This window comes from Eupeodes corollae, chromosome 1 (assembly GCF_945859685.1).
Source record: "Eupeodes corollae chromosome 1, idEupCoro1.1, whole genome shotgun sequence".
NCBI classification, from domain to species: domain Eukaryota; kingdom Metazoa; phylum Arthropoda; class Insecta; order Diptera; family Syrphidae; genus Eupeodes; species Eupeodes corollae.
In genome coordinates, this window is record NC_079147.1 from 110,545,060 (window position 1) to 110,566,372 (window position 21,313).

Below are 21,313 nucleotides of genomic sequence, written 5' to 3' on the forward strand. Positions count from 1 at the left end.
TTGAGAGTTGTAAGTCACTAGGCCCTGGTTCTTTATGGACTGTTGCGCTACCTAATTTATTTATTTAGTTTGTCTTCTTCATAGCGTCTTGCATTAGCGGCAGCTATTCCAGCACTATCCAAAGGTAGTGGAATTGGTAGTATTGAACAATTTCTGGCAAGTTAATCTGCTTAAAATTTCTTTGAATGTCTTTATTGATCGACAGTTGTGGCATGTTAAAGAGTTTCCAGAAATTTGATATTGGCCTCAATATCTGAGAAAATATCAGTTGTAGATATCACTTCTTTATCCACCTCTAACAAGCTTCTATGATTGGTAAGGCGGAATGGTAGACTTAATGTAAGTTGTTCAGAGTACAGATCTTAACCAATAAGTTAAGTTTTATCGAATTATAGCTGGGGGATCGTGTGCCCGTGTGCTTTGGAATTCATTCTAAATACTTCAGAATTAAGGAGTGCCCATTGTTGTTGTAAACTTATAGCATTGAAGCTCTGAGCAAAGCTTGCTGCTTTTTGTTTGCTAAGTATATCAAGTCTAAGGTAGAGTAGGGTATCCTGGAGAGGGGATAGAAAAGCACCTTGTGGTGTCCCTCTACTAAGGAATCTTCTAGCAGAAGAGTTTTGATGTAATTATTTTTCTAGTCAGCATAAGTATTACCCTTGGCATGATGGTAAGTGCGTTGGACTTTTATGCAAAAGGTCTTGGGTTAGATCCCTACCTGTGCCACCTAAAGTTGTATTCACCGGTACCGAAGAATTAAAAAATTCTCCAAGAGTAATTCATGTCATGAAAAAGTGCTTTCTCAATTTAGCCGTTCGGAATTGGCATACAAACTGTAGGTCCCTTCCATCCCTGCAATTACTCGTACACAGGAATGGTTGAGAGTTGTATAATTTATTTTTTAATTTATTTAGTCAGCATTAAATGAATTAACTCCCCAAGCAAACAATCTACATTCAGAGATGTTATTGCAGATTTGTCCATGTTTTTAAAGGCGTCTTTGGTGTCAAGGAAAGCAACCGATTTGCATTTACAGTAGGCACAGTAGAAATAGACAGAAGCCTTGAATCAATACTTGCCCTTAAATGAATATCAATCAAATTTCTAAGGTCTTAAGAACAATTGATGATAGACTTATAGTTCGCAGGTCATTTGGGTTGACTTGCGAGCATTCTCCTGCTTGTCAAGGTGTTCAAAAGAAAGAGAAATGTCAGTAGACTATGGGAACTGAATTTGTTTTGTATTTATTAAGTTTCTTTTAAAAAATTGTGTTTGCAAAACATACAAACATACTTTGCGTAACTTAAATTGAGAACAAAAATTATTTACGGGAGCTCCCGCACGGGTATACGCTATAGTTGAATATGTTTTATTTAATATTGTGTAAGCTTTAAACTAGGTGTCGAATCTTTCACTCCACAAACAAGTGTTTCAGCCCCTTAGCATATTCACTGTTTCTTTGGAAGATATGCATTCATTCCTTTACCAAACCCTCCTTTGGCACCCTCAAGGTTAGGTCCGAGTCTAGAAGTTTGAAATGTTTCTTTTGCATTAAAATAAATCAGTCGTTGCCTTTCCTAGACCTAGGTAATTGCACTTTTCATTATGGCGACTTGAAGTAAGGCTAACTTTAAAAAAATTAAGCATATTTTACGATCTATGAAAACTTCGTGATCTTTGACATTTAATTTTTTAAAGTTCAAGTGCAATAATGCCAATTTTCAGCGGTTGTACTTTTAACCGCCTCGTACAAATATGTTGGTCTTATTTTTAAAAATAATTTGGTTTTATTTCACTTTGTCAAAGTGCAATATGATCAACTGCTGAAAAATGCCTATATTTCATTTTTGTAAAGTGCATTAAGGCCATATTTTGAAAGTTGGTCTTATATTTTAAGACAACAAAATAATGGTATGTAATCAAGTTTCGACCTCGTACTACATCTCTCATTTTGACATTTTGAGGTGAAACAAATATTTTACACTGGACTTTCAAAGCCTATTTCATGCCTATTCATGTGTGTATGCTAACTCTTTCCATTGCCGTCCTAAGTACAAAAAAAAAGAAATTAAAATTCATTGCCTATCTACTTTTACGGATACCAAATGACCTCATCCATATGCATTAGACATTTTGAAAACAAGAAAATACTTCCCTGCCGCATGAAGGATATGAATTTTTTGTTGTTTTTTCTTATTCCCTTTTTTTCTGTTTGTGGTTGAAATTTCCCTTTTCTCTGATTCAAAGGACCTACACGTTTAATTTTCAACAAAACACTACTTATAGCGGGTGCTAATTAGTGAGTTTGGTTGGAGTTGAAAGTATTTTCGCTAATTTAAACGAGTGTTTACATCTGTATGAGTGTATATATGTTTACTGTACGTATGTGAGAATGTGTTAGTTAGTTATACCTTTTTGCCATTAATTAACCAAGTTATGTGCGGAGCGGGATGTGCTCTGGTTGTATTACACATGGCTAATATACGTTCGCCTATAATGAATGGGGTCCTTTTGCGAAATTTTATCGTCGGTGGTCCTGTCTGGGGAACTGTAAACAAAAATAATAAATTCAAATATATTTCCTTTTTTTTGTTGTTTTTTGTTAAATTGGGTTATCCTCAATTTTGGGTAAAGGTAAATTTAAAATGAGTTGTATTTATTTTTTAATGATTCTGTTTTAAGTAAAAGGTGAATTTATTCATAAGATTTTATAATTTATGTTTCAAATGTAGGCATTTGTATGGTTATACGTTTATGAAGGTTAGAAAAATACTTACTGAACACGTTTAAATATTCATCGGATGATGCTTTAGTAAAAATTGGTGTGTCCGTTGAAACTTCACAGTAATAATGTCCCGACGCATCAAAGTTCAGTTTTTTCAATGTCACTTGTGTCTCGTTAGAGTTTTCAAACTGAAAAGAATACAAAATTTCTATTGAGCTCATTTTTACTTAAACAAGAAAGTTAATCAATCTTATTTCTTAAAAAAATTTAAATCAAAGTTGAATCTCATAAATTTTTTAAGACTTATCGAAGCCCCATTAAATGTTTTGACATCTCGATTTTGCTTTATTCAAAGTAAGTAAGTACCTAATCGTTAATCATTCGCTTATTAATGTATTAAGGATGGCTTCGATTTAACCTGATATGATGGATTGGTTCACAAATACGGCTTCGCACATCTGTTTGATGGTAATTTGTTTGTGTTGTTTATTACTTTATACATATTATAAAACAGTTTCATTGTATTAATTACCTTTTGTCATTAAATAAAAAGTAGTTTTTAGTCTTAGAGTATTATGGAGTGTCTATATGATGCAGTTATTTTAGTAATATAGGTAAAAATACTAAATCCGGTTTTATTTCTTCAATTAATTGAAATTCAAATAACGGTATGTAGATAATACAAATGAGAGATAGCTAATTAAAAATGTTGAAAACCGTAATTTAAATACCTATATGCACAACTTGACCATAAATCTTTTTGTTTTTTTGGCAATTTATATATTTTTTTTAAATGCATAAATTAAAAAAAAAATTAAATGTGAAACTAAATTAACACTCAATTATAAAAATAAAATATCACTTGAAATTGTAATATATTGTTCTGTTCCTAACTTAAAAAAGCGGTACGACGAACAATATTACTTACGTACGTACTATCTACATTAAAACGCTGATTAATTATCAGTCTACCGGTGATCTGATCACTTATCTAACCGAAAAGTGGAACAAATCTGTACATCGTTTAAGAGAGAATAAGATTATTGCGCTTGATATTTCAAAAGCATTTGACAGAGTTTGGCACCAAGCTCTCATCAATAATGCGTGCTTTTGTTTTTGATGACTTTTTTCTTCGTTGGATTAGAAACTATAGTTCTTACCGTTCAATACAAGTTGTATTGAATGGTTTCACATCTGAAACTCAAAAAGTAAATGCTGGTGTTTCCCAGGGTTCCATTTTGTCGCCCCGAATTCTTGTCTGCAACTTCTAATCCATTACAATGTTTCGCTGACAACCCCTTAGCTTTTCATATTCGGTTTAAGATTCACATCCTTTTCTTTAGGATTTGCAACTTCAACGGCAGCGTGTGATAAGCTCATCAAATTTCGATCTCAACTGCATTGTCAATTTTCTACACAATTCTACAGCACTGTGTGGAATTTAATGCTGATTTGATCACATATTTGATATGACCAAAAATGCTGCTAGGTGCCAAGAATTTTGACGACAGTGTAATTTGCAAAAGCCTCCATTCGTCCGAAACTTTAACATCTACAACTCGTATATCTGGGCAGGAGCCCTATAACAAGTTTAAGTTTCTGGGACAGGATCCAAAAAATCATAGGCGATAGAACTATAACCAAAAGAATTACTTCACTCTACCGGTATTTTTACATAAAGTGTTCTGTCGAGTTAGCGAAATGTATCCCCCCTCAGACAATTCAGTCGTAATACTTGCACTTCCTGGAATGTCAAGCATCGAGAATGTGGGATGCTGTACCAAACTCTGTTTTTCCCTTTAATTTTGATATTAAAAACTTTGACACCAATGTGCACCGGTATCGCCCCTAAAACCCTTTCTTTTTTTCCTTAAGCTCGCACTGTGTTTAAATTTTAAACATGTCAAAGGAACTAATATCCCCTGGAGTGCCCGTTAATTATTTAAAAAAAAAACATTGTACGTGAACTAGGGCCTCAACGAACAAACCTCTCCATCTAGCTCGTTCCTTAGATGTCTCAGTTACGCAATCCAAGTTGGCAGAGGTCACTTTTCACGTGTACGCTTCGATCATCAGTTCTCCTCTACTGCGTTGTTCTACGTTAATTCGAAGACTTTCCCTGCCGGACCATTGATTTCCATGCACTTAACTGTCCCAGCTATCTTAGATCACCCGAAGAGCTTTTCTCTCGAAACGACTCATGGTGCTTTCACCCGCTCTTGTCCTAGTCCATGCTTCTACAATTTAGATATATGTAGCAGGACGGAGCTGCTAAGGGTCTTTTATATATTCAAGGGCTTCACTACTCAATTGCTTTCTAAGCCCAAAGAAACAGAGCTTTGCAAGAGTAATTTTTCGTTTGAACTCAGCGCTGGTGTTGTTTGCTGCATTCACAGCGGAGCCCAGTTTTTCTTGTATTCGAATTCTTCATGGCCTTTCTGCACAAACGTATGAGTTTGGAAGATGCCAAAATTAGACATGTCTCTATTAATTCGTCCCTGCTGAATAGTGCTGATGCGTCCTTGATGAAGACAGAAAATTTTTCTAGTCTATTAGTTCATGTTAGGTCTCTTATTAATTTACCTGTAGAAATAGTCTTGAGTGAAATTTGGGTATACAATTTTGAATTAAGTCCATATAATATACCGGTATACTCTTTATTTGCCAATTGTAATAACTCATATTCTGCTGGAGGTGTAGCTGGGTATGTTAAGGATGGTAATATGTGCAATTGATTTAAATTAAGTCTCACTAGCGCTGACACAATGTATCTATCGATTGTGTTCGATAATTTTACCTATACTATACTGTGCTTATATAGATTACATGGATTTAATAAAAAAAATTCATTGACGAATTTAGCAATATTCTTAAAACTATAAAGACAAAAAATTTAATTGTTATTTAGATAATGATTCCGAAAATTATTTTTTTACAATGGCTTCTAATGGTCTTAAGAGTTTTATTAACGAACCAACCCGCGTGACCGATTCAACTGAAAGTTGCATTGATCACATATTTTTAAGATCTCATAAGAATGATACAAACTAATTTAGTGTCCATGATTTTAAGCTTACTGATCACAGAATGACTGTGCTTACTTATCATAGTATTCATATAAGTTTTGAGAAACTGAAACCAACAGCTAATCAAACGAAATATAAAATTGATTTTGAATTATTAAAAGAATGCTTGAAATACGAATTCTGGGAGCAAGTTTATTTAGAAAGTGACGCTTCCATTCTATTAGATCAGTTTATAAATATTTTACAAAACCACATAAAATCATGTTCCTTTGCATCTAGGCAAAAGTTCAGTAGCCAACAATTTTTAAGGCCTTGGATGAATTCTTATCTTCTTCATCAAATTAAAAAGAAGAAAAAAATAAGCATGAAATGTATGAAACATATACAAAAATAAAAAACTTAAGAAACATTATGGAAACGTATGCAAAACTGTGTCTGAAAAGATAGAAAATAATCGTAATAATTACTACTCCGATATGATTGCAAGAACTGATGAGAATTTACGAGAAGAATGGAGAGTAGTTGATAAAATTTTAGGGACTGTAACAATATCAAATTATTATATATAATATTATTTCTAATAAATGCAATTGCTCAAATTCTTCAGATTTCGAAGATATCCAAGTTCACAGCTTTATTTTTGAAGAGATAACTTCGAGAGAAATCTATAATGTTATTTTGGGCTTAAGAAATAGAAATCCATGCACGACTGATGGTGTATCAAGTGTATTTTTGAAACATATTGCCCTCTAAGTAGTAGACGTCTTGTGTTTCTTATTCAACCAAAGTATTTATAGGGGTTGCTTTCCTGATAACATTAAATGCGCCGAGGTTATAGAACTTTTTAAAGAAGGTTGCAGAAAAAAGATTTCGGATTACAGACCTGTATCTCTCCTCTCCACTTTTTCTAAGATCTTTGAAAAATTACTAAAAGTTCGTATTGTGTTTTTAGATAAATTTTAATTTTTTTGCAGCAATCAAAGTTTTTGTTAAATAGTTTTTAAGTATGAAATGAGTTCAATAACTGCCCAAACCATCTAAAGTTTTTTTCACGGGTACTGCTTCTTGGGAGGAATTGACAAATCCTCCCAAAGTTATTCTTTTCAAGAAAAGTGATTTTTCAAATTTGCTCTTGGGGTTCGTCTTAAAACTCTAGGTCCCCCATCCGTCAAAACATTACTCGAACACAGGAATGGTTCAGAGTTGTAAGTCAGTAGGCCCTAGTTCTCAACGGAAGGTTGCGCCGCCTAATTTAATGTATTTATTTTTAAGCCAGAGTAGTTTTCGGTGGTGACCCTGACCGTAATAACTAATAACTTAATTGAAATTAATTCAAACAAAAGAACTCAACTTCTATAATCATCCAATACCACGGCATAAAAGGCATAATATAGCACCAACCATTAATAATGTTTTGTAATTACAGTACAAATCATAGAAAAGTTCTTAATAATATTGTTATATTAATATAATATAAATAAAATATTCTAAATGTCACCAAATCAAATTCAAATTGTTCACTCAAAAAAAGAGAAAGTTGTTTCATTTGGTTTGTATCAGTCATTTAAAAGTACTAAAAAAAGGTGGAACTTCAAGTTCAAGAAAAATTATTTGATAATTCTCTTATTTTTGGCTCAGTCAGATATTTATTTAATAGCACAGAATAAGAATGTATTCACTTCTTCCATGAGATGGTCCTCCTGTTATAATAAAAGTGAAAATTGTAACCATTCATTAAGTTCTGAATGATATTATTTTTCATTTTCATGATTCATTTGGAAACAGTTTTTGGTTTTCTGAGTAACTTGTTTTATTAACATCCGGCATCTTTATCTGGGTTTTTTAGAATTTAGAAAAACCTTCCCATAAAAAAGTGATGAGCGCCATACGAAATATGATAAAGAAGAATAACTTAATCGAGTAAAATAATGACATTAAAAAATGACAAACAAACCTTAAGTGTAGATCAACATAACCATCGTTAGTAATAAGTTAATTTTCCCAGGTTAAGACAGCTACTTGGGCAGCTTAATTCTTGTTTTGGGTGACCAAATTTAGTTCCTATTGATCACGTCAATCTTATTTGCATATTCATATACCACGCTCATAAGAGGCTCCATCAAGTTAGATGTTTGTTATTTGTTGATCTTCAATCTTCTTACCTATTCTAAGAAGACTTTTTCAGATTATGTTAATATCGAGTCTATAAACATTCTTCAGTTTGGTTCTCTTCAATTAACAATTTGAGATTTTTTTGTTGTTGCTTTGTTTAAGATTGTATATAAAAATCAAACGTTGATTCTTGAAATGATTGTAGATTCAATTAAGTCTGCGACAGGGAAGGTAGCATAAAGATGAGGTCTTATACGAGTATTATTGTGAGTTGTTATAAACTTAAACAGCTTAAAATTGTGTACGTGATTACCCATTAATTAGGTTTTCAGTTTTTTTATAGTACAAGCTTGTGCAGCAAGTTTGGGACACCACGATGAAGTCAAAGTTTCAAAAACAACAGCTGAAACAAGTGTGCACTCTGCTGACATAAAACCAGAAACACCGCATCCTATTGGAAATCCAGTATCGGTAAGCGGACCAAACAGTGATCATCATCATGCCACAACAACATTAAACGAAGCAATAGGTGTTCAGAAACTGGAAGAAGCTATTGAGACTGTGCATCAAGAAAGCATTAGCAGCCCAGCTTCTGATATTGGTGCTAATACACTGGAAGCATTCAAAAAAGTAGTAACTTCCGAAGAATTGAAAGAAGAACTCCCAACAAACAAAGGTGAAGAAACAAAGAAGACAGAGGGCTTAACCACTGGCGAATCAGTCAAGCAAAACAGTAAAGATCTCAGCACACAAACTGCTAACCATATACACGCTAGACAAACAAATCAGCTAGTTGGATCTGGAAGTGAAATAATTCAAAATGGTGGATACTTTGGCATTAATAATGGCATTGGAAATGGTTTGCTAAGCTCTGGAGAAGGTGCCGTTAGAACTGATAACTTTGCCAATATCGGAAAACTTCTTCCACCAACACAAAATATAGTCTATAATCAAGGAATTTCTGGTAGTGGCGGATTAGTCAGCACTGGAAACCTAGTTAGCTCTGGAGGATTATTAAGTTCCAATCAGTTTGTAAATTCTGGAAGACTAGTTGGAATTGGTAATTCTGGAGGCATTATTGGCTCTGGTGGTTTGGGACAAGCTGCTGGCATTCTAGGAGCGAATAATGTTTTAAACAACTACCAAAGTGGTAACATTGGTATCGGAAGCCAAACTATTCCAACCTCTGTTGAAAGTAATCGAAGAATACTTATTGGTTTAGATGAACTAAACTCGGTTCCACAAACTGTTGAATACAGCAAACAGTTCTATCATTTCGAAGCACCCGAAGAGATCCAAGAAAGTGGGCAAATAACCAAGCAGCTGAGTAACGTATTGAAGAAAAATCTTCAAGTCATCTTCATCAATGCTCCCGAGAACACAGCAGCTACCAATGCTGCTCTCCAGTTAGCTAAACAAGCAATTGAACAAAGAACGGCTATATATGTTCTAAGTAAGGAATCTGAACCTGCACAATTAGTTGGTCAATTGCAACAAATCCAAGAAAATATTCAAAATAAGCCTGAGGTAAGAATTATTAAGTACCGAACCGCAGAAGATCTTGAACGTGCTAAACTGGAAATTCAATCGCAATATGAAGCTACCGGTGGCAGTACGGAAACTTTTAATGGAGGCGTTGTTCCAGTTTTAAATTATGCAAGCGATGCAGAAGCTTATAGGGAAGTCGGAAATTTGTTGGGAACAGGTATTGTTTCGGCGACACATTTAGGAGCCAGTGGCATCGACGACGGCCATCATGCTGCGAGTTCGAATGTTGAATCTACTATTGGGGGTCAGAATATTTTGGCAGGAAAGCAAGCTTTACTTGGATCAAGCATTGGTCAATTGAATCTAATTAAGAGCTCTAATACTGGATCAACGGGTCTTGTTGGAAGCGGTGGTCTTTTGTATTCAGGACCTTCAATAGTTTCAAAATCAAGTGGTTCAGTGCAAAGCACAACAATTACATCACCAGTTTTATTAGGAAACACTGCAACACAAGTAGGAACAAGTTCTGGATCAACAAAATTTTTAACAACATCAGGTCCCTTAATAAGTTCATCGAACTCTCTAGGCAGTAGTTCGATTTCTGGATCTAGCACTGGATACACACGAGAACTTGGAAGTAATTCGATAGTAGCACCAATATCAAAAATTCCAACTAACAGCGGTGTTGGACTTAAAACAAACGCAAACATTGCATCCGGAAGTAAAAGTAACACTTTAGTTGATGCTTACACTTTTAAAGTTAACGATGGTTTTGGTAGTAGCTCTTTGCAAAAATCACAAAGTGGATTGTCCAGTGGTCCATTAGTTGGTACAAGTTCTGGAATACCAAATTATATTGTGGGCGGTGCCCAACCCGATTCATTGATTGGTTCGTTAAAAGTTATTGGCACTGGTTCTTTAGTTGGCGGAAGTACTGGAACAGTTAAACAAACTGAAGGTAGTTCTTCTTTGGGCTCTATTCAATCTGGATTGCAAACAGGATTGAGTTCAGACTTAAACAAAATTGTAAGTGGAACAAGTTTCACTACTGGAAGTTCACTAGGATCAAGTTCTAGTTCATCAAATATTATTGGCGATGGAACATCAAATATCGTTGGAAGTGGTTCATTGTTGGGATCAAGCTCCGGAAGCAAAACTTCAACTTTGTCAATTGGAACTGGATCGTCAAACATTGTTGGAACCGGTTCATTGTTGGGATCAAGCTCTGGAAGCAAAACTTTATCAATTGGAACTGGATCATCAAACATTGTTGGAACAAGTTCAGTGTTGGGATCAACCTCAGGAAGCAAACCTTCAACTTTGTTAGTTGGAACTGGATCATCAAACATTGTTGGAAGTGGATCGGTTTTAAAATCCGATTCTGTAAGCCATGCTACAGGATCTAGCTCACTACATAGTACTGGGTCAACCAACACTATTGGAAGTGCATCATCGCAAGGCTCTAGTTCAGAACTAAGCCAGACTTCTGTTTCATCAACAGGAACACCCAAAACTATTGGAACTGGTTCGTCAGTCGGAAGTTATGCTTCCCACGTAACTATTGAATCATCAAAATTAAGCAACAGTGAATCTCTATCAAGTGCTGGATCAGAAAATCTCGCTATTAAAAGTAAATCAATTGGATCATTAGATTCCGATTTGGATGGTGTGTCTGTGTTAAGTTCGACAAAAATTGATCATGACCTCGACGTAACAAAAAATAGTGGTACCAAGAAATCAGAATCTGAAAGTGATTATGTCTCAGGACTGGGAATTGGAACGTCGATTGGTGAATACGTCAAAAAAGATGAATATACTGGTTCATCATCTGATAAGGTATTATCAGTTGATGCAAAGGAAACTTCGATCAGCAGGCAATATTTACCTCCGAGTTTAAAAAAAAACTAATTAAAGATATAACCAATGTTTTGATTATTCGTTTTCTTAAAAAGTAATACCTAATGTTAAAAAGTTTTAAAGCCTAAGATATGAAATAAATATGTATTAAAAATGGATGTTGCTTTTATTTCAAAACTACTTAACACTGAACCAATTTTATCAAATCATGTGTCAAATGAGAGAAAATTTGTCAAGAGAATTCGAAATGCATTTTAAGAATATACATTTATAATTTGTTGAAAAACTATTATTTTTATTATAAAGAAAACATAAAATACTGATAAAAAACATATCAACAGAAATGGTTTGTTTATTTGAACGGACTAATCGAACACACAAACCATATCTTTCCGGTTTATTTCCCGGTATTTCATATTTTTTGGAATGAGTTTTAGGATAAGCAAGGCCAAGGGATAAACCGTGCACAATGTTTTTTAAAAGGTGTGGACAAAGATGATCTGAAGAAAACAAAATCTCACCCCAAGAACAAAATGTGACACTGGTTAATCGAAGATTAATGGTTTGTTTACTTGAACGTAATGTCTGTCAGTATTGACGTTCTAACCAACACGTCGACGTTGCAGGTGATTTCTTAATTACAGCATGAAGTTTGTTTTGCGCTTATCAAAATGTTAAATCCATTTTTGCATCCTCTGCTCAAATCAATTCTTCCGATTATGTAAATGTCATCAGCACATGCTTGTAATTGGACAAACACCTCTAGTGTTGATGTAAATGATTTGAACTATTTATTCAAGGACGATGTTAAAGAAATAGCATGACAGCGCATCACCTTGTTTAAGCCTTTGTTGACATTGAAAGGTTCTGTTACAGAGAGCTCGTGAGCAGCTCTAGTTCTTCTATGCAGTGCCGCTTTACGTGCCCTTTGTTTTACTCCACATCAAACCAGAGATTTCTTGTTGAGGGCTGTTGGAAACTATTGCATCTTGTCAAAGTTGCCAATGGTTCTCGATACCCTGCTCTGGCTTAGGTCTGAAAACCCGACGTTCTACCTTGGCCCTGACGAGGTAGTGGTCCTCGAAAAATTTGGACCTCCAAATCTATCTGCGTGACAGTAGATTGATCTGAAGAACTCCAAGTTCCCTTGTAGATATTGAGGTGTGAAAAATGCGTACTGGATTCCATGACTTTTCGCCCCGCAGCACAATCAATCGTCCCTTCCCAGCTTGGTATTAAAATCGCCCAGGACAATTTTAATACCGGACCTAGGACACTGCTCATACGTTTGTCTAAGAGCTCGAAAAACATGTTCTTGGTTTTGTCAGCTTTATATAAGTGGAACCAGGATGAAAAACAAAGTTTGGGATGATAAAAAAATGTGTATCTATTATCAGCTTAAAAGACTAACGATAATCTTGAGAAAGGTCAATGTATTAGGTATGTGGAAAGAGTTATACAACTATGTTTTTAATTTAATTATATATCAAGAATAATCATTTAATAGTACAGTTATGCGATAGGTACAATAGCCGAAAATACTAAAAACCTTTTTTTTTAATCCAACCACTATCCAAATACAGTTTAACATAAAATAATCTAAAAAAAAACTGTTTGCAAAAGTAAACCATATCATTTAGCAACCTATTTATAGCTGAGTTTTTTTTAAACATTCAAGAAGTTGACATTTTATCCACCCTTTTGTATTTATCCTTTTTGCCATACCATTAAAAATTGTAAATTAGTTAACCCCGATTATATCTTTGTATCTATTTCAGCAAAGGCATTTTAATTTCTACCCAAGCCACGCAAATGTAATGTGTGTGTCTAAAAAAAAACAAACAAACACAACTACCTACACAAAACGCACTTATCTAGAAATCTTGAATTTGTTCATATATTTTACATTAAGTACATTGTGTATTACAACATCTAACAATATTCGTATTTGATTATAAATCTCGTTGCCTCAAAGTATAGGCAAAATAAACCTCCCTTCAATAAAAAGCCAGTGGGTATATTACAATTTATACAAAATACAAACCTCTTTCGTCTTCCAACAAAAGTTATTTGTTCCTTGTAAATGGCTCAAAGCTAAATGAGTTTTTTCTTATGTCTACATACAACTTGAAGTAACATTTCCTTACCAACGACATAGAACAACAACAACAACATGCAGAGAACACGACAGCAATGAGATACGAAATCAGGTGCTGTTGTTTACAAATAGATAATAAGAACACTCCAGGATCTCTACTTTTATATACATACGTAAGGACGTAGGTATATCCTTAACATTCGTATTCGTATACATAACATATCCTCTTTCTAAAATCCTACCTCGATTTGATGACATGATACCTTTATAACAACAACAACAGCAACAAGAGGGAAAAAATGAAAATTCTGTAACATCCTTAAAGCCATAATGGCTGATGGCAAGCGTATCTAAATGAACCAGTTCCATTGCCTCAGAGTCATAATGGTGCGCACACAACAAATGTACAATCGTCATAGAGGTATACAACAAAACTTAGGGAATATCAATACAGGATGAGCTTTGGGGCTAAAAAAAAGAGGATAACAACAATCCTTGAAAGGAATGGTTCCGCACAAAAGGTGTACTTCTGCTTATGCTACTGTGAACCAAATCACTTTTGATTTCCTCATCCACACGTACATACATATGCTATAAAATATGGCACTAATACTTTGCCAGGAGTGGATTTAGGCTTAAAATTGCTGTAGGAAAACTTCGAAGTTTATTTATAGCTTTTTTCTAAAAACAACAGAAAAGACACAAATTAAATGTAAATTTTATTAAGAAAAATGATACTCATTTGATAAAAGTCGGTCCTGAGGTTAAATTCTCTGAAACAAGAAACGCCTAGGGGAGTTTGTTTTTTCTTCTTGGATTACTTCAAACTTTATTTGAACAGCGAAAAATAATGATACTTTTTTTGTAAGGCAGCTTTTAATGCCTTACTCATTAGCTGCAAGCCTCAATTGTACCAACATTAATAAACGACCTACTGTAGAGCCTCATTTAATCAATCATGTTTGCCTTTTGTTTGCTGGTAATGATTCCACTTGAGTATTTGGTCTAATTTTTGATGTTGTTATCTAATAGCTATAATAGGTGCTATGTAATCGATGTGATAACAAGGCACTGTCTAATAGGAAAGCACGCCACAAGGCTAGGCTTATTCTCAAATGACTTATTTTGCAGAAGTTGTACGGATGAAGAAGAGTAGGAAACAGTTATTCACCCTATCTAGCTCAAAAACGCAAGAATTACCTAGGGGAATTCTTCTATAACGATCTGGATCATATTAACATATTCAGTCTCTCACTTTAGTAAGGGAATCAAACTGATTTTATTGAGCTAAGAAGAAAGCCCCAAGATTCATGTGATACAATGTGCCATTAAACTAAACGCAAGAAGTGGCCCACTTTATCACGGACAGTCACTTTAATCTAACATATCTAATAGCTACATATCGTTTGCTATTTAAATGAATTGTGCGTTATTTTGGATATTGCTTCTAGAATATTGGCGTCGAGGTCAGCTAAAGTGCCTAGTTTGTGAGATAGAACAAAGGACTTATTCAATGGTCTTGTGGCAGTTTATTGTTTTTAAATACGATTATTTCAAAAAGTAATTACGGTGCGAGAGTGAGTGGTATCATTTTAATCAATAGTCGTGCGGATTTCTCAGTTCAGTCACGTCACGATATCGCTTTGGATAAATGAGCTTCGCTCATTCGTCAGTTTCGTTCACACTTCGGTTTACGTTGAATAAGTAATGTGCCAGGTTCCGTGCAATTTATTCGGCAATGAACACTCCACGACCAGGTCCAGTCGATCTTCAAGGTCTCGCGAAAACATTGAAGTTAAATAGAGTTTACGTGAAAATCCACGAGTATCGATACGGAAAACGGCAGTTTTACTGGAACTTCCGAGAGCGATTATTCATGAAATTTCAAAAAAAAATTTAAAGTTCCATCCATTAAAAATTTAAATCGTTAAAGAATTGGAAAGAAATTGATTTTGTTTCACGCAAAAATGTTTGTGATTTTGGAACACTTTCTTGCTCTGAATCCCGTTGTTTTTGAAGCGACGAGGCTCATTTTCATTTAAAGGGGATCGAAATAAACAAAACTGTCATTATAGGGCTCAAAGAACCCATTACCCTGGATTGAAACATCAGGGGTAACTTTTTGTGCGTCTTAGGCACGCATGGGTTAATTTGACCATTATTTTCGAGGAGGCGACAAATGTGTATTTTCGAGGAGGCGACAAATGTGTATAGTAAGAATTACCGACTCATGATAACGGACTTTTTCTTGTCGAACCTGCAGGCTCATTTATCGTTTTTATCACACACATTGGTTCCAACAGGATGGTCCTATCGCACACACGATAACATTCGATGAATTTACTTCGAGAAACTTTCCCTCAAAAATGTATCAGTGGCTTTAAGGACATCCCGTCGACACCGAGGATCCTCGACTTAATCCCCATATATTTTTTTATATGGAGCTACCTTAAAGAAAGAGTTTACAGCAACTATCCCCGAACTCTTATTATCAATTTCATGCAAGAAGCAATTCCCTTGAAAAAAAAAACTTTGGATGGCATAGGCAGGGATTGAATACAAGACCTCTGGCATGACAATCCAACGCACTTTTTTTTTTTTTTTTTAAATTCATTTTTATTAATTCATTCTTAAACCTATCTTAAAGCTAGACAAAAATTCATAAAACTAGCCTAATTATCCATAACTTACAACTAACTTAATGGTCCCATACGGACACTCTAAGCTAAACTATAACACTTAATACTAATACCTTTCGGCCCTAAGATGTATTTTACTTCAATTTAAATTTTATTTATTTTTGTATTTATTAGAAAAGTTTGAGAAAAAAAAACTTATATCAATATCCTTTTTTACTTTTGCTTACAAACTATTTAAAATAAGGTCCTTAAATAAAACTTAAAACTAACTTAAACTACCTATTCTACCTATAAACTACTTAAAACTAGAACAACCACAGCAGCTAATCTAACTATCTAACATTTTTGTTTTTCATATTTTGTTGTCTATTTTTTTTTAATCCATGTTTTTTTTTTTATTTTAATGTTTTTTTTTTTATTTTTTTTTTTATTTTTTGTATATTTTTTTCTATTTCTTTTCGTGCCACCATGCCTATTCTACTTAAAACTAAACCCTAATACTATTAAACAAGTATGTAAGCCGGCCAAGGCTTAAAAACCCATCCCGACTACCCACTATCAAGTGCCGATTGAAGCCACCAAAACTGGTTCTCCTGCTTCACCCTATCAGTTCGGTCCCGTTCGGACACAGCCCTACTGAACCGAAGGAGCTCTGCTCCACCTTGTGCCATGACGTCCCGATTGTACAGGAGTCGCCTATCCACGGTTCTTCGTCTGACGTGGTAGATTAACGGAACTGCCAATCTATTATGTATCAGACCACATTTGTCTAAAAAGAGGAATGCCTCTGGTGGAATGAACCCGCTCAAGCGTGCACTTTCAAAATACTCGTCGTTCGGATAGAACGCCCCGAAAATTAAATTGTTGGTCGAAGACATAGCTCTTGCAATGTGACCTCGAACGAGTTTTATCACGAAATTGTCAATTCTGTTGATTCGAGCCCCGTTGTATAGGACCTCGTTGGAATAGTAATGCACATAAGAAGATTCGGCTGTTCGATACAAGCCGGTACAGCGTCGTAAACACTGCCGCTCGAACACCCGAAACTTCTCCATCTGGGAAGGGGCAACGTTGAACCACACAGGACAACCATAAACGATCATTGGCCGTATGAGGGCCATGTAGCAAATTACCTTCACTCTGGGGTCAAGCCGACTGCTAAAAAACAGCCGTTTCGTCAGAGCAAAGGCTCCTCTGGCCCTGGTCAGAGCAGCATTTATATGTCTGTCGAAATATAAATACTGATCTAACCAGATACCGAGGTACTTCACTACACTTTTGCTCGCTAATGGCTGCCCATGAAGATCAACGATGACCATCTTGCGCCAATTCTTGCACGTATCCCTCGTGGCCCTAGCCAACGGAGTCCGGAACAGAATTGTCTCCGACTTCTTGACATTTATTTTCAGTTTCCAGTTGTCGCAATATCGCTGAATCTTGTCGAAATCACGCTGCAAGAGAATTCTAATAGCCTAAACCTTTCTGGCCGTTCTGTACGCAATTAGATCGTCGGCGTACGCAATTGCCTTTGTAAGACTACCTATCAGATCGCTGGTGTAAATGCTGAAGAGAATCGGTAAAGACCCTCTAACCATACGGTGTCAAAGGCCTTTTCCAAATCAACCAGAACAGCACCTGTGCATTGTTGTTTTGATTTATTCCATTGGATATCAGAAAAGAGTTTAGACGCAGCATGAATTGTGTCATGACCCGCCTTGAACCCGAACTGTTTATCCGTAATTATTTTGTTGTCCGCAGCCCACTTAGTCAGAGCCCTATTAATGATCTTCTCGAAAACTTTGCTGATGCTCGGAAGAAGACTTATCGACCGAAGATTTGACGTGTTGGAGTTGTCCTTTCCCTTTTCCGGGAGAGGATGAACCACAGCTGTCTTCCAATGCACTGGATAATATGCATTATTCAGTGCATTGTTGAAGAGTGTGGTGTATATTTCAATTGCTTCCACCGGTAAATGTCTTAGTACAACGTTGGATATACCATCGACATCTGCTGACTTTTTGTTTTTTATTGAGTTAAAGATGAGCTGAAGCTCAACCTTCGTCACTAACAAGGGACTTGGTCCCGTTTGCTCGGACTCCAACGCACTAACCATCATGCCACGGGTACTACAATAAACTTATTACTTGGATAAATTTCGAAGGTCCGGTACAAATTTCCACACATAGTTAGCAAACATATGTATGATATTTTAATTTTGTCTTTTAATGGACTTTTTATTTTTTATAAAGTTGCACAACAGTCCGTTGACAACTACCAACCATTCCTGCGTGCGATACTACTGTCAGAGATGGGAGGGACCCACAGTTTTTTGTGCCAACAATCACTTATGGAGGATTTGTCAATTTTTCGTAAAAGGCAGTACTGGTGAAAAAGAACTTTAGATGGCATAGACAAAGATTGAATACAAGACCTATGCCATGACAGTCCAAAGCACTAACCATCACGCTAGGGGTACTACATCATTCATTTAAAAAAGGTTAACATTTTTCGGAACTTTTTAAGAAAGAAATATATGATATGTCAGTTGCTCGAAACGTCGGAAAAATGATTTACATTAATTATTGTAAGAAAAACGCTATCTACCATATTTAAAATAGCAAAATGACGTTGTTTTTGCACGTTGGGCTTCTGGTGTTGTAAAGGGTGATTTTTTAGCTATTATCTTTTTGTCAACACTGGTTTAATCAGTTGATGCAGGTTTCGTATTTTGTTTCACTGCCAAACATCTTCAGTTTGGTCTATAAATTAACCATAAATCAGCTCTTGCAAATTGTTGAATTTTATTATCAAAATGCGTGCTCTGTTTTGAAGGTTCTTTGCGCGCTTCTTCCATTTTATGATCAGTTTAATCGACAAACTGAAGCTGTTATTCGGGCTATTGTGACTAAATTTCGCACCAAATTTACATCGTTGGACATTAAACAACCATCGCGCTTACGTAGAGTGCGAACTGAAGAAAATATCGCAGCTGTATCGGCCAGTGTTAAGGATGACCATCGATTATCGATTCGTCGCGCCGTTCGCAGTAATTGGGCCTCTGTTACTCAACAACGTGAACAATTTTGGGGAAGGATTTAGGTGTGATGAATTTCAAAATATAGCTGGTGCAAGAAATAAAGCCAAGCGACTTTCTGCATCACAAAATTTTTGGTGAATGGGCTCTTGGAAAGTTGGACGAAGATCCGTTTTCTTACCGAAAAATTGTGTTCAGCGACGAAGCTCAATGGGTGCGTAAATAAGCAGAATTGTCGATTTTGAAGTGAATATCAGCCAGAAGCATTGCAAGAGCTACCAATGCATCCACAAAAGTCACAGTTTGGTACAGTTTATGGGCCGGTGGAATCATTGGACCGTACTTCTTCAAAGGTGATGTTAATAGTAACGTAATTGTGAATGCTGAGCGCTACCGTGACCGTGAGATGATATCCACTTTTTTTTTGACCAAAATAAAAGAGCTTGACTTGCATCATATGAGCTACGGTGCAACATGTCACACAGCTTGCGCAAGAATGGACTTGTTGAGAAGTGAGTTCGGTGAACATTTTATTTCACGTTCGGGTCCGGTCAATTGGCCGCTTAGATCGTGCGATTTAAAGCCGTTAGACTATTTTTTGTGGAGCTATGCTAAAGTTCATTTCTATACAGACAAGTTCGCTTCATTTGACGCTACCGGCCGAAATGGTGAAAAGAGTATGACAAAATTGGACAAAGCGGATGGGCCATTTGAGGCTCAGTTAAGGTTAACATTGTCTTTACCGATTCAAATAAATATTATATAAATTTTTCTGAATTTTATGTGTGGTTTTTTAAGCTGAAATCCAAAATATAAGCTGCCTTTTAAACATTTAAAAACATTTCAGAAGCAGACACACATTTTTAAATTTTTTCTGAAATGTATGTTTTGGTCTGGACACTAACGAAAGATTTTTAAAATTTGTCTCTGCTTTCCGTTCCCAAGTGGAAACTTTCAGAAGCTTTTCAACATTTATTCAAATTGATAAAAGTGAATGAAATAAAAAAAATTTTTGGGGAATTCATTTGAAAACAATTTAAAAATAAAATCCAAAAGACTGTGTTATGTCACAAATTTTCAAAAACACAAACTAAAAAAAAAGATGATACAGAAAAAATATTAAACAAATAACCAAAGATCCATACCAAAAAATAAATCAGAACAATTCTGAAATGGGAAACATTCAAGAAAATTTTTTAAAACAATGTTTCCTGTAATGTTTCTTAAGTGCGGACACACCTTTGAGAGTTCATTCAAGATGCTGCTAATGTAATTTTCTTCCTGCTGGATGGCACAAGGTACGTACAAATAATTCGGTATCATTCGCGGACCGCCCTACAAATTGTGTCTTACCTGGCGCCATGATGCTATAGCTTAATTGCTACACTTTAGGAATCCTCAAGTTTTTAATAAATATTCTGAATGAAGCTTAATGCCATCAGTGACTTTGACATTGACATTAAAAAGTACACATTTTAAAGAACAGTAATTGTGTAAAAAGTTCTCTTTTTAGTTTAAAAGAACTAAAGTCAACATCAAGTTTTATTTTGGTCTGTTGAAGTACGAAATACTGTTCCAATCAGTATTTTATTTGAATTGAGTTAATAAATCGAATTGTATGGGCCATTCAATGAAAATCGAAAGGTACGTCCCTGAAATACAATTTATATACAAAACGTAAAAAAAATAATACTCACGTCAATTTCGCCACCCTCCACGCTGGAATTTCGAAACGGTGGATTCCTTCCGTTGATGTATTCAAAAAATTTCCCCGTGTCAGCTTTCAGCCAAGTCACCTGTAATTGAAGGTGAAAGATTGTGGGTAAAAATGTGTTTTTGTTTGCGCCTTTTTTTGTTTGTTGAGGAAGACATAAATGAGAAATGTCACATGCCAGTCAAATGTCTAAATAATGCATTAATAAAAACTTTGAATACTCGATTTATTAATCAAAATCAACCAAAAAATAAAAACCATCCAACTGCCGCTGGCCAACTCGATGGGACAGACGCGACAGAAGGTTTGAAATCTACAATCTACATATAATTATTATTATTGTAATTTTTCATCCATCCTAGGGGATGATAGGGTACCCAGTTTCAAAAAAGGATTCGCCAGATTACTCACAGCAAAAACCACAATGCGGTATTTTATGTCTTTTTTTCTTTTTGATGGAAAAGGTAAAAGGATATCTACGCATTTTGTACCTCATCGTTAAGCTCCTGATATAGGCAAGGATTTGTTGAATTTAGATTGAATCGGCTTTCCGCTTGAGTATTCTGTGTCTTAGGCTCGATTAACGTTTTGTTTGTTGATTCATATATATATATGTATGT

The 21,313-nt window shown here is 35.3% G+C and overlaps 2 protein-coding genes across 3 annotated transcripts in view; one reads left to right on the forward strand and one right to left on the reverse strand.

Annotated features, from left to right (window-relative positions):
• Positions 1-21,313, reverse strand: part of LOC129938618 (uncharacterized) — a 215,707-nt gene that overhangs the window by 87,834 nt on the left and 106,560 nt on the right. For both annotated transcript variants that reach the window (XM_056046283.1, XM_056046284.1), the window contains exons 3-5: positions 20,677-20,775; positions 2,778-2,913; positions 2,412-2,548 (exon numbers count right to left, since the gene is read on the reverse strand). In XM_056046283.1, coding sequence (XP_055902258.1) covers positions 2,412-2,548; positions 2,778-2,913; positions 20,677-20,775 — 372 coding nt within the window. The remainder of the gene's footprint in view (positions 1-2,411; positions 2,549-2,777; positions 2,914-20,676; positions 20,776-21,313) is intronic.
• LOC129938616 (mucin-19-like) lies at positions 8,085-11,364 on the forward strand. The gene is made up of 2 exons (XM_056046280.1): positions 8,085-8,129; positions 8,188-11,364. Exons 1-2 carry the CDS (start codon positions 8,106-8,108, stop codon positions 11,257-11,259), a joined length of 3,096 nt encoding a protein of 1,031 aa, XP_055902255.1. The 5' UTR covers positions 8,085-8,105; the 3' UTR covers positions 11,260-11,364.